This window comes from Miniopterus natalensis, chromosome 10, assembly GCF_054644295.1.
Source record: "Miniopterus natalensis isolate mMinNat1 chromosome 10, mMinNat1.hap1, whole genome shotgun sequence".
NCBI classification, from domain to species: domain Eukaryota; kingdom Metazoa; phylum Chordata; class Mammalia; order Chiroptera; family Miniopteridae; genus Miniopterus; species Miniopterus natalensis.
In genome coordinates, this window is record NC_142090.1 from 35171381 (window position 1) to 35184850 (window position 13470).

The window sequence follows — 13470 nt, forward strand, 5'->3', positions numbered from 1 at the left end:
AAAATTCTTCTCCACATCATTCCCTTTAGCCAGGTTCAAATTACCTCACACCATTCTTATGCTCTGAGAAACAGCCAAAACTTTTGGTAAAGCCATTAAGCATTCCTACCGGGGATGTGGCCATGACCCACATGGCAGCAGGCTATTTGGGCAGCAGGATTCCTGAGAGTCATGTTCAGCCTCTCAAAGCCCATTATTCTTTGGGACTGAAACCAGCAAAGTAAGGAGGTCTCTATCACATCTTCTCTTTTCCAGAATACCAAAGACAGTTTGAACAATTTTGTGCACACAGACAGTTCTAAGGAAATCACTCCACCCACGATGAGCAACATCAGTGATATTTGAAATAAATGAGGGCTTCATGAGGGAAAAGCATGACATGGTCTCTTAATATCTATTCAGTGTCGGTTTGCCATGGTCTAAATTTGTTTTTCTCTGTCTCTCATTCATTCAACTGAGATTCTCTTTTTCTCTTCCTTCCCTCAAGATCCAGCTTGTGATGCCCCCTCCACAAAGTCTTGGGGACTAACTATTATCTTCACTTTCACATCTGGTATAGGGTTTTTCCCTAGGACCAAAGTAGCTCATTCTATGGGGAACCCAGGGCAAAAGCCAACCTGCTACAACCATTGTTTAATAAAATAGTCTGAGACCTTATAAAGGCATTGACTTGTCTTAATCCCAAATTCCATTTGGAACTGCAATGCCAGTTTATCTTGCAGACCCCAAGTCCCATATTATTTGCCCTCTGTTCCCAAACACCTTTTGGCCATTTAGCTTCTTATAATGTTCCAGAATAAAGGCCAGCATGAAAAGAGGAAGACCAAATATGAAATGGATTGAATCCATAAAATAAACCAAAGGCATGAGTCTGCAGGAGCAGAGCAGGACTGTTGAGGACAGGACATTGTGGAGTTGGATCTGACTATATCATGTTGTGAGGACCCACCAAGACAGAGGCAGGCCCCTAGGCCCCAGGGCACGACAAAAGGTATACATGAGTGACTCAGTAAACTGCAGAGGGTGGAGGCAGTTCCAGGAATTAACTTAAATCAGTGCGTTTGACGAATACCAGGTGCACTACAGCTTCAGGCACCTGTGGTTGAGAAACATCCTGAGCCCACCCTTCCTAAATTTATAACCCATGTAACTTACTCAGGAACCTGAGGTTGAGAAACATCCTAAGCCCACCCTTCCTAAAGAATTTATAACCCATGTAACTAACTGACAATGATTGCTTGCTCACTGTAGCCCTATATAAGCTTGTGGTAAATTTAGATCAGGGTTTGAGTCAGAATTCCACTGCGTTGGGTATGACCGAACCCCAGCTAGCTGGAATAAAAGTCCCTTTTGCTGTTACATTATCAGTTCTGGAGTGATTGTTTTTCCGCTGCATAGGGGATCTGATTCTTAGCCATAACATTTGGGGGCTCGTCCGGGATCCCCAGGTGGAGGATCAGGCAACCCTCCACTGCTGATATAGGGGCATACTCTGTAGGGAGCCGCGGTTACTTGGGGGTGACTCTTAGGGGTTGAGAGGCCCGAGTGGATCGATAGAGCGATCCGTCTGACCCTAGGCAAGGGAGCCTAGGAAGGTCCCGTAAATTCTGGCAGTGTGCCTGTGTGGGCCTGCGGAAGGCCGCCAGGGGAGCTGGGGAGATGTCCCCGAGGCTCCAGAACCCGCTAGAGAATGGTGAGTGCTGTTAGGTAAGAGTGGGTCGGAGAGAGAAATTATGGGAATGCGCTGGCATTTTGTTTTCTGTTCACTGTTGCCTACATCGTGTCGAATTTTTGTTGTCGCCTTTGTTACAAGTTTGCTCTGTTTAGGTATCTTTGGACCTTCCGTCTGGGACCTGGCTATGGGACAGATCCAGTCCACCCCACTCTCTGTCTTTGTTGACCATTTTTCCGAGTTTAGGTCCCGAGGATGAAATTATGACGTGGAAGTCCGTAAGAGAAAACTGCAGACCTTCTATTCAGTAGAATGGCTGACGTTTGGGGTAGGGTGGCCACCCGAGGGGACATTCTATCTCCCCACAATTAAGAAGGTCTAGGAAATTGTAAACCAAGGTGGACCCCACGGGCATCCTGACCAATTCTCATATATTCTCATATGGCAGGTGATGGTTGAAAGCCCCCCTTCCTGGTTAAAACCTTTTTTGCCTCCTGAACCAACAGGAGCCCAGGTGCTGGCAGTGACCGCGAAGACTCAGCCTACCGACTCCCATGGCCTGGCGCCAGCGCCATCAGCTCCTCCCAAACCTATTCTCTCCAAGGATGGCATTTATCCTTCCCTCATAGATCTAGATGTAGAGGAGGTCCCCCCCACTTATGCTCCTCCACCGGCAGTACCAGAAGCTGTAGTCTCCAGTTCAGGGCCCCGGAGGGACAGCATTGCTGAACGACTGTGGAGACCACGGCTCCAAGAAGACCCAGGAGAAGGAGAGGGCCCTTCCTCTACAGCTGTTCTCCTTCTCCGAACCATTGGTCCTGTAGGGGCTAATGGCCAGCGATCCTACCAATACTGGCCTTTCTCTTCCATTGACCTCTACAATTGGAAATCCCAGAATGCGCCTTTCTCTGAGAACCCCAAGGAATTAATTGATCTCTTAGATTCTGTCATTTTTACTCATAATCCCACTTGGGATGACTGTTGACAACTTTTAAAGGTTCTTTTCACAACCGAAGAGAGAGAAAGGATCCTGGTGGAGGTTCGGGAGCTAATCCCGGGCATTGACGGACAGCCCACTACTCAGCCTAACCTCATTAATGAAGGATTTCCCCTGGACCATCCCACTTGGGATTTCGACCAAGATCAAGGTAGGGAGCGTGGTCGAGTGTTCCGCCAGGTTCTAATGGCCTGTCTCCATGCTGCAGCTCGAAAGCCCACTAATTTGGCAAAGGTAAATGCAGCCAGGCAGGGAGCCAATGAGACTCCAGGAGCTTTTCTTGAGAGACTCTATGAGGCCTTCAGGCAATATACTCCTATGGACCCCTTAACCACAGAATCCAAGGCCACGATAGTCTTAGCTTTTGTGAACCAAGCAGCCCCTGACATTAGGAAGAAGTTACAAAAGATAGAGGGGCTCGGAGAACAGTCAGTGCAGGACTTACTAAAAGTAGCAGAGAAAGTGTATAACAACCAGGAGACACCAGAAGAACGAGCAGTCAGGCTCAGGAGGGAAGATCAGGAGAGAATGAAGAAAATTAGACAAGAAGATAAGGAATTTCAAGTTAAGGAAAATCGAAGACACCAGAAAGAACTAGCGAAGATATTTTTTGCAAGCGCAAGGGAGGGACCAGAAAAGATTAGTCAGGAGAAACCCTGGCAGGCTGGCCAAGCCCGAGACAGTCCAGACTAGGGAGAGGTCAATGCGCCCTCTGCAAGAAAAAAGGACATTGGAAGTCAGAGTGCCCATCCCGCAGAGGGCCAGGCAAAGGGGGCACAGAGTTTAAGCCCAGAGAGGCCGCTCGGGTACTTGTGGCAGGGGACGACAGTGACTAGGGCCCTACTGGAAGCACAGGCCTTAACACTGCCTGATCCGACCAAGCCTTTCCAGCTATTTGTAGATGAAAGAAAGGGGGTAGCTAAGAGGGTATTGCTCCAGATTCTGGGACCCTGGAGAAAGCCTGTTGCTTACTTATCAAAGAAATTGGATCCCGTCGCGGCAGAATGGCCTATGTGCTTACGGATCATAGCTGCCACGGCGACACTAGTACATGACGCTGACAGACTTTCGGACAGAAACTGTTGATCACCACCCCTCATGCAATAGAGGGAATATTAAGGCAACCCCCCGGTAAGTGGCTATCCAACGCCCGGCTGACTCACTACCAAGGCCTCTTATTAGATGCGCCCCGGATCAGGTTTGAAGCCCCGGCTGCCCTGAACCCCGCCACCCTACTCCCTGTACCTGACCTAGAAGCCCTGCTACACCACTGCTCAGAAATCCTAGCCGAGGTGACGGCGGTTCGAAGAGACTTACGGGACCGGCGGTTAAACAATTCTGACCTGACTTGGTATACGGATGGGAGCAGCTACGTAGAGCGAGGGGAGTGATACGCGGGAGCGGCAGTGGTAGATCAGAAAGGGAAAATAGTCTGGGCCCAGGCGCTACCAAGAGGCACATCAACCCAGCGAGCAGAACTGATAGCCCTTGCTGAAGCCCTCGAGTGGGCAGAGGGATGGAGACTCACTGTTCACACAGACAGCCAATACCCCTTTGGGACTGCACATCTCCACGGGGCAATCTATCAGGAGAGAGGTTTCCTCACTGCTGAAGGAAAAGAGATTAAAAACAAGGAGGGCATTTTACAGCTACTATTGGCGGTACAGAAACTGAAAGCCGTTGCCATCGTACATGTCCCTGGCCATCAGAAGGGAGGAGCTCTGGAGGCAGCAGGAAACCGGGCAGCCAATGCTGCGGCGCGCGAGGTGGCGAAAAGCGGTACAACTACCATTCTGAGTCTGCAGCTCCCACCACCAGGCATGGGTAAGCTACCCCCCACCTCCTTGTATTCCAAGTGGGTCACTCAGAAGGTAGGCACCGAGGCTGGGTCGGACCTCTGGTATCGAGACCCTGAAGGGAAACTACTGCTGCCAGAGGACCTGGGAAAACATCTAATCCTACATCTGCAGCAGACTACACATCTAGGAGAAAAGAAAATGGGCTACCTCTTAGAGACCGCCAAGCTCCGGTTTCACCATCAAAGAAGGACTCTCAGAGAAACGATCGACCAGTGTCGTGCCTGCCAGGTCATGAAGTCTAGAAAAGTAACCCATCAACATTCAGGTAGGAGGGAGAGAGGGTGGAAGCTGGGAGTAAGCTGGGAGATAGACTTTACAGAGGTAAGGCCAGGAAGGTACGGATATAAATATCTACTAGTACTAGTTGACACCTTTTCTGGGTGGGCTGAGGCATTCTCCGTAGTAGCAAAGAAAATTTTAGAAGATATCGTCCCACGATATGGGGTGCCTGAGAAAATAGGTTCAGACAATGGCCCTGCTTTTGTCAGCAAAATCATGCAGGGCCTGTCCGGATCTTGGGGACTGATTGGAAACTACATTGTGAATATAATCCCCAAAGTTCCGGGCAAGTAGAAAGGATGAATAGATCAATCAGGGAGACTTTATCTAAATTGGCAATGGAAACTGGCGGGGACTGGGTCACGCTCCTACCTTATGCCCTGTTCTGGGTTAGAAATACCCCATATGTGCTTAACCTCACGCCATTTGAAATCTTTTACGGTAGCCCCCCCACCCGGTGTGCCCCACCAGACCAGAACCCAATGGGGAGGTTCTGTCAGGATCGGCTGAGCTTACAAAGGCCATCGAGGCATTACAAGGAGATCTGGCCTGCCATCGCGGCGGCACATAGGGGTTCGGAGCTGACTCCCGACCCAAAACATGGGATTGAGCCTGGAGACAGGGTATGGGTGCAGAGACATCAGACAAAAACTCTAGAACCTCGCTGGAAAGGGCCTTATATTGTGCTTCTTGTGACCCCTACTGCCCTCAAGGTTGATGGTATAGGTTCCTAGATTCACCACTCCCACGTCAGGAAGGCCAGCGCCTGGGAACAGGAGGACGCCCGAACCAGCTGGAGAGTTTAGCCCCATCAAGAGGACCCACTGAAGCTTAAGATAAGCAGAAAGAATGTATAAGTTTACTTCCACCCCCACCACCACCCTGGGAGAAAGGAAGGAGCCCCTTTGGGAGCTCCTAACTACTGCTTATGCCGCTCTGAATACCTCCAACCCAAATGTAACTACCTCCTGCTGGCTTTGCTATGATATCCGACCCCCTTTCTATGAAGCTGTTGGTTTAAATTCTACATTCACCACCTTGGAGGATGCATCTCCTACTGAGTGTAACTGGGGTGACAGGAGGGTTGGATTAACCCTCCAGAAGGTGTCTGGATGAGGAATATGTATAGGAACCGTACCCTCAGCTAAGCAAGAGTTATGTAGCTCAGTCAATACCACTCTAACAGCTAAATGGACCATACCAGCGACTGGGGGATGGTGGATTTGTTCTAAAACAGGGCTGACCCCATGTTTAAGCAAGAATGTTTTTGATGCCAGTAGTGAGTATTGTGTAATAGTTGTGGTACTCCCCAAAGTACTATATCACCCAGAAGAAGAAATGTTCTCTCACTGGGGGCCCCAATCCCCTGCCTCTCCAAGGAGGCGCCGCGAACCAATTACTGCCGCCACCATAGCCACCCTATTCAGGTTAGGGCTGGCGGGAGCAGGAACAGGCATTGCTTCTCTAGCCACTCACCATCAGGGACTAAGCTCTCTAGGGGCTGCTGTAGATGAAGATATAGACAGAATAGAGAAATCCATCTCCCACCTTACCGAGCCTCTGAACTCCCTATCCAAGGTAGTTTTACAGAATCGGTGGGCCCTTGACTTAGTATTTCTCCAACAAGGGGGCCTAAGCACGGCATTAGGGGAGGCATGCTGCTTCTACGCCGACCACACCAGCGTAGTGAAAGAGTCAATGGTCAAGGTCAGAGAGGGGCTTGAAAAGAGAAAACAGGAACGGGAAGCCCAGGAGAGCTGGTTTGAGTCTTGGTTCAATAAATCTCCCTGGCTAACCACCCTTATCTCAACCTTAGCAGGACCATTAATAATCCTACTCCTATTACTTACTGTCGGTCCTTGCATTTTTAACAAACTCATATCTTTTATCAAAGACAGGGTTAATACCATCCAGTGGTACGGCAACAGTACCACTCCCCACCCTCTCATATGAATGAGGATGATTCCTCATTATGACGAAAAAAGAAAAAGGGGGAATGTGAGGACCCATCAAGACAGAGGCAGGCCTCTATGCCCTGGGGCAGGACAAAAGGCATACATGAGTGACTCAGTAAACTGCAGAGTGTGGAGGCAGTTCCAGGAATTAACTATCAGTGGGTTTGATGAATACCAGGTGCACTCCAGCTTCAGGCACCTGTGATTGAGAAACATCCTGAGCCCACCCTTCCTAAAGAATTTATAACCCATGTAACTTTGTAACTGACAATGATTGCTTGCTCACTGTAGCCCTATATAAGCTTGTGGTAAATTTAGATCAGGGTTTGAGTCAGAATTCCACTGCATTGGATATGACCGAACCCCAGCTAGCTGGAATAAAAGTCCCTTTTGCTGTTACATTATCAGCTCTGGAGTGATTGTCTTTCCGCCGCATAGGGGATCTGATTCTCGGACATAACAATGTAACACAATTCTCCAGACCCCCATCTCCAATCCTTCCTCTCACTCCTTCCTTCAATCTTTCTGGCGCTCTCTGCCATCCCTGTTCCAATAAAAACAAATTCCCTTGCTCTAGTCATAAAATGCCAACCTTTATCTTCATTGTAATCTGGCTCTCCTCAAGGACATTGCTTCCTCTGTTGATATTTTAAGAAGGCTCACCTTTCCATATTTTGTATAGTAAAAGGTCAGAAGAGAAGATGGTATAGTTCACTTTCTGTTCTTGTAGCTATAATGTATCTTTTTAAACTACTCTTCTCTCTTTACTAATGCGTTGGTCATTCACCAACCAACCCCAATGCTGTCCTCAACCAGGATAACTCCAATGGCCAATGGATGACCTAGGCAACCACCTATCTTCAGAGTTCCTTGACCAAGGCAGCTGCATTAAACTTTGCCTTCATTTCAGGCACCCATAGACATGGGACTAGACAGCACATAACCCTTCATTATTAATATTGCACACTTTGGACACAGCATCTATTTTTAAAACTCCCCTTACTCCTTATTTTCATCACACTTACCTGGTAATTTCATTAGCAATTCCTCTTTAATTCTGCAATTTTCAAACTTTAATGAACATAAAAATTCCCTAAGAAGCATGTAAGAATGCAGGTTTTTAAAGCCTTCTCTCATAGATTCTAATTGTCTAGGTATGCTGGCAGTGCCTAGAAATTGACATTTCATAAACATTCTAGATGATTCTGGTGCAACTAATGATTCTCAGGCAACCCTGAGACACTGCTTGAACCCTTCACTTTGTTTCTCTGGATACCAGGCTTCTCCTATTGCACTTTAACCTGTGGTCAGTGTAGACTTTTATCTATAATTTAAACCACTCTCTTGTTACCACAATGTGATGGTTAATTTTATGTGTTAACTTGGTTAGCCTACGGTACCCAGATATTTGGTCAAACACCAGTCTAGATGTTTCAGTGAAGGTATTTTTTTAGATGAGATTAATATTTAAACCAGTAGACTTTAAGCAAAGTGGATTACCTCCATAATGTGGCTGAGCTTCACTAATCAGTTGTAGACCTTAAAGAAAAGACTGAGGTTACCCAAGGCAGAGGTAATTTTGCCTCCATACTACCTTCAGACATGAGCTGCAACATCAGTTCTTCCCTGTGTCTCTAAACTGATAGCCTTCTTTGTGCTCGCGGGACGCAAAGAAACTCGAGACATGGAGAATGTAGAATTTAGGTGCAGATGCAGAGGGTTGAGGCTCTGGAGGAGCTGCAACAACCCTCCTCACCATCCAGCGATTTTTAATGTAAGCTACAGAAAGGCAGGTGTGAAAGATAGTGATCAGGAGAAACTATAAAATGTGCATGAACAAATGGCTTTGTTTTGTGCTAATGCTTCACATTTGTTCTTAAGACCATAACTCTCCTGGGGGCAAGATTCCCAGAAAGATAAGGATCCTTTTTCAGTTCCTGACAGAAATATTTCCCTCGTTTTCAAGGGGATTTCTGCAATTCTGGGGAAGCTTGCTGCCCAACTCCTTCAGAGTTTGTGGTTTGCTGGCCTTTTCCTACAGCCTTCCCTGCAAAATTTGGACTTGTCACACCCCACAGCCATGAGAACTATTTTCTTAAAACAAAGCCCTCTCTTCCTCTCACTTTTGCTCAAAACACACACACACACACACACACACACACACACACACGGTTCTGTTTATCTAGAGAACCCTAATACAGCAATATACTTCTGTGCCCATTTGAACAAACACAAAATTTAGGATTCTAGGCTTTTGGCTCTGTGATTCTGAAAAAATCTTGAGGATTAAGGCCACCCACACTATCACATTTTTCAGTCCTGCAAGGCTGTCAGTACTTCCTAGTCATCCTTCTGTGCATCTGTACATTCTGCATTTCCGAGTACCCACAACTGCATTTCAAACCTCACCACTGTCCTCAAAGTTCCATTCCTAATCATCTCTGCTATAGATATTGACTGATAACTGGTTCTTACTTTGTAGAGAAAATAAAAGTCAAGTTATAAACTTTCTCTATTTCTTACCCACCAAAGTTTCTCATTGTATATTTATCATTGGATCTGATTTTTGTGGGCAAGGTAGGGCCAAGATAGATGATTTCCACTTTGCATTCCACACTTTCACTCCTTTCTTCTCTACTTTATTACTTGCCTATATTCTTCGACTGGCACCATTTCTACTTACCTTTTCTTGTTCAGCACATTTAGTTCACACCATGTTAAATAAATTAACAAAAATTTCCCCTTGATCCGTATTTCTTTCTAGCTGCTTCCAACTTTGCCCTTGTTACTGCCTCTTCTTGTTCAACTCACAATCACATAACAGGACATAAATGTAACCCACTACTCCCACTACTTTACTGAAAATATTCTCGTTATTTACCTTTTACTTGTTAAATTCAGAGAACTATTTTTCAGGCCTTCTATGCACTTTTTTGCACTCTTGGTCAATTTCTTCATGAAACTTTATCATGTTCTTTTTTTTTCTCCCAAGACACCAGACTATGGATTCTTCCCTACTTATCAGTCTTCCCTTCTGTATTAGTTTAGTTTTCCCTCCAAGGTCCTGAGACAGGTAAAATTTTTTAGAGGAGAGGACAGAGAATTCAGGTAATTTATTTGGGAAGTGATCCCAGGAGATGCAAGCAGTGAAATGGGTAAAGTGAATTAAGAACTGGAAAACAAGCCAATAAATGGCCCAGTTGGTGTGGTAGGTACCCTGGCTTCTCTGATTACCTCCGTGGAACACACCTTAAAATTTACCCACCAAAGGTGGAAAGCTGGATTATTTTTCTACCTGAATTTGTTAAATTTTTAGCACCGTGGGATGCCGCTGTGCTTCCTGAGTAAGTTCCTCTAGCATCAGAGGAAGTCTTCAGGCACTGAAATAAAAAGGTGGGAAATTGTCAGCTCACTAGAAACTCTCCAGCACAACTGCAAATGAACTCAGATGTGGACTGGGGTAGGGGAAGAGGTAGCATCAAAACTTCAGAATCCTTTGCAAAGTAGTTTTCTCTTCCCTTCCTTTAAATCCTTGTTTTCCAGAGTTCTCTCCTTTCTCCATTTCCCCATCTTTCTGCACATACCATCCAGGATTGCTAATCCACTTTTATGCCTTCAATTACCTCTTGATTCTAGAGGATATATTTTTTATACAGATCTAACTCCTGAGTTTTAGGCACACATATCCAATTGACTGTGGCAGTCTTCTCTTGTGTGTCCCCTGAGAATCTCAAGCTATACCAAGAATTCATTGTCTACGAGCCACTCCCTCTCTTCTCATAGTCTCCAAATTCACTCTTGATTCATGTTTCTTTCTTGAAGAATGGCACAACTAAGTATCCAGTAACCAAAATAGAGAGAAGCCATCTGTGCAGTCACACTATCTGCTAGCATCATGTGAGTTGCTGAGTTTGCATCAAGGCTAGCTTTTTTAAGCCTGACTTCTCCTTTCCTCTCCTATGGGCATTAGTTCAAGCTCTTTTCAATAATGCCCTATCCCAAATAGGTCTCCTTCCTTCAGTCTTACTCTCCTGGTAAATATGACTTATTTCCCAGCCAGGTTGCAATGTACTTTAAAATATTTCCTCAAAAAATTAAAAATGGAACTGTCACTTTACCCAGCAATCCCACTTTTAGGAATATATCCTAAGAATCCCCCAAAAACAATTAGAAAGAATATGTGCATCTTTATGTTCATAGCAATGTTATTTACAATAGCCAAGATCTGGAACCAGCACAAGTGCTCATCAGTAGATGAGTGGATAAAAAAGCTGTGGTACATTTACACAGCTGTACAAAAAAGAATCTCTTACTTTCTGCGACAGCATGGATGGACCTGAAGATTATTATGCTGGGTAAAATAAACCAGTCAGAGAAAGAAAATATCATAAGATCTCACTCATATATGGAATCTAAAGAACAAAATAAACTAACAAACAAAATTGGTCCAGAAGCATGGAGCAGACTGCCAGATAGAAGGGTAGGATTAGGGGACAGGAAGAGATTAACCAAAGAACTTATGTGCATAGATGCATAGCCTATGGACACAGAGAATAGAGTGATGAAGGCCTGGAGTGGGGCAGGGGATGCATACAGGGAGTAAAAAAGGGGGGGAATGGGGGGCATCTGTAATACTGTCAACAATAAAAAATAAAGACCCACAATAATTGACATATCATATTCATGGAACATTCTTTAATTTAAAATTTTTTTCAATTCCCTTTCTCTTCACCTTTTCCATACTGCCAGCAATCACTGCCAGGTCCAGAGTTATTCAGCAAAGCCTGTATTGGTGAAGATGTGTTTAGAACCCAGATCCCATTTTCATATTATAATCCCAGGTAACCTTACTCAAAACATGGAAAGAGCACATTTACCAAATCCTCAAACAGACTAAAAGTATGATGGTAGCTGTATTAATATTTACAAAAGTTTGGAGATTGCTTTTGCCTTCATTCCAGAAAAGAATGAGCTGTTGAATTTACTTAAAGAAACTGGAGGCTTTGCTAGAAATAAGTGATAAAGATTTATTCAAAAGTCTTAGGGTTTGCAAACCAGAAACACATGTAGCCAATACTGAGAGTATTCCAAAGAATAAAGAAAAGCTGGGTTCTTGTAGTAAAAGGTACATTCTTGAGAAAAATTATCCCTGCATTGTTAACCTCTGGATTGTTCTCGAAAGTGGTCTGGATATGTGAACATTCTTTCCTTAGTCTTTCAGTGGGTAATCAGAGGGTTATATGGAAGTTTGATTTATATCCAGACATTGATGCAGGACTAGAAAGTTTAAAAGTTGAAGTTCCCAGGATAGTTAAAATAAAAGTAGAATCATTTCCTCATGCCTCAACCTACTTGGTTTTAATAATTTAAGAACTTAACTATAGTGACTCTTTTATTTCTCACTTTCTTTTGTAAGAGGACAATAAATAGCAAATATTAAGAGAGAAGATGCAGAGTCCTATAACTGATTTCCCAAGATTAAATGAAATCAGTAACATTAGCACTGTCCGTTATGGAAAGAGTGTGGCTTGGCCCCAACATCACAGATGATCAGTATCTTTAAAAAAAAAAAAAAATGTTTTCTATTTTAATAACTAGCTTAACATTTATAAAATAAAATGGAAAAGAGACTACATCCATAAATTCAGGTGAACCAAATAAATTTATAGGGGGTAGTGAACTACACTTGTAAATAATTCTTTAAATTTTATAACTTTGAAATGTTGGAACCCACAATTATTAAAATGACATTTCCTGTATTTTTATCATTTTAGTAAGAAAGTCAGTAATCACCATACTAAAAGTCCCTAGGGGATAAGATTAGTAGGAGGATAGATGATTCCTAATATATCCAGAAAGCATAAGCCCAAAATTCAACTTTATAGCTTTAGATTTGCTAGGGAAACATTTTGGAAAAGTCAGTTTTATGTAAGCCTCTCACTATATTTATAAAACTCAACTAATGTTTAAAAAATGATTGAAGACATTGTTAGTGCAGTATATATAATTTATCTTTATTAAAAAATTCTCTGAAAGGTTTTTATTGATTGGTAAGCACAGTTTTCTATTCAGTAAATGGTAACTTTCTTAACATTGTTATTCTTAGATATCAGGTACTTAATAAATGTTTTCCCACTGAACAATAATTTTTTCATACTAAAATATCCAAAACACTACTCTGATTATTTTAGTTCCTTGTTAAAAAACCTTCCATTTTTCTCTGTTGTTTAGAGCTGTACTGTCCACTATAGTAGCCAAAAGACAGATACAGTTATGAATACTTGAAATGTGGCTAGTCTAAAGCAAAATGTGCTGTCAAATACATCCTATATTTTGAAGGCTTCATACAAGAAAATGATGTAAAACAGTTCTGTGAATATTTGTTACATTATCAACTAAAATAATAATATTTTAAATATATTGAATTAACATTATCATTCATTTTATCCATTTCTTTTTACTTTTTGTTTTAAATTTGGCTACTAGAGAATTGAAAACTACTTCTATGGCTTGCACTTGTTGCTCACAGTATAATGCTATTGAACAATGCTGGTGTAGAGAGCACACTCTGCTTTACTGTTCTGGTTTTTTCCCTAAACTTAACTTCCATACCTTATTTCCTATCATGTTTTCTTCTATGCATTTCTATTGCTGTTCCCTCCTCTTAGATGATGTTCATTTTAAGAACTAACCACACTTTAAGAGCTA

General features: G+C 43.5%; 1 protein-coding gene across 1 annotated transcript; it reads left to right on the top strand.

Annotated features, from left to right (window-relative positions):
• The first annotated feature begins 2123 nt into the window (after positions 1-2123).
• LOC107546360 (uncharacterized) lies at positions 2124-5613 on the top strand. The gene is given in 5 exon segments (XM_087820862.1): positions 2124-2492; positions 2670-3287; positions 3489-3735; positions 3738-5039; positions 5042-5613. Coding segments are annotated over 5 exon segments (3108 nt in total).
• The last annotated feature ends 7857 nt before the right edge of the window (positions 5614-13470 follow it).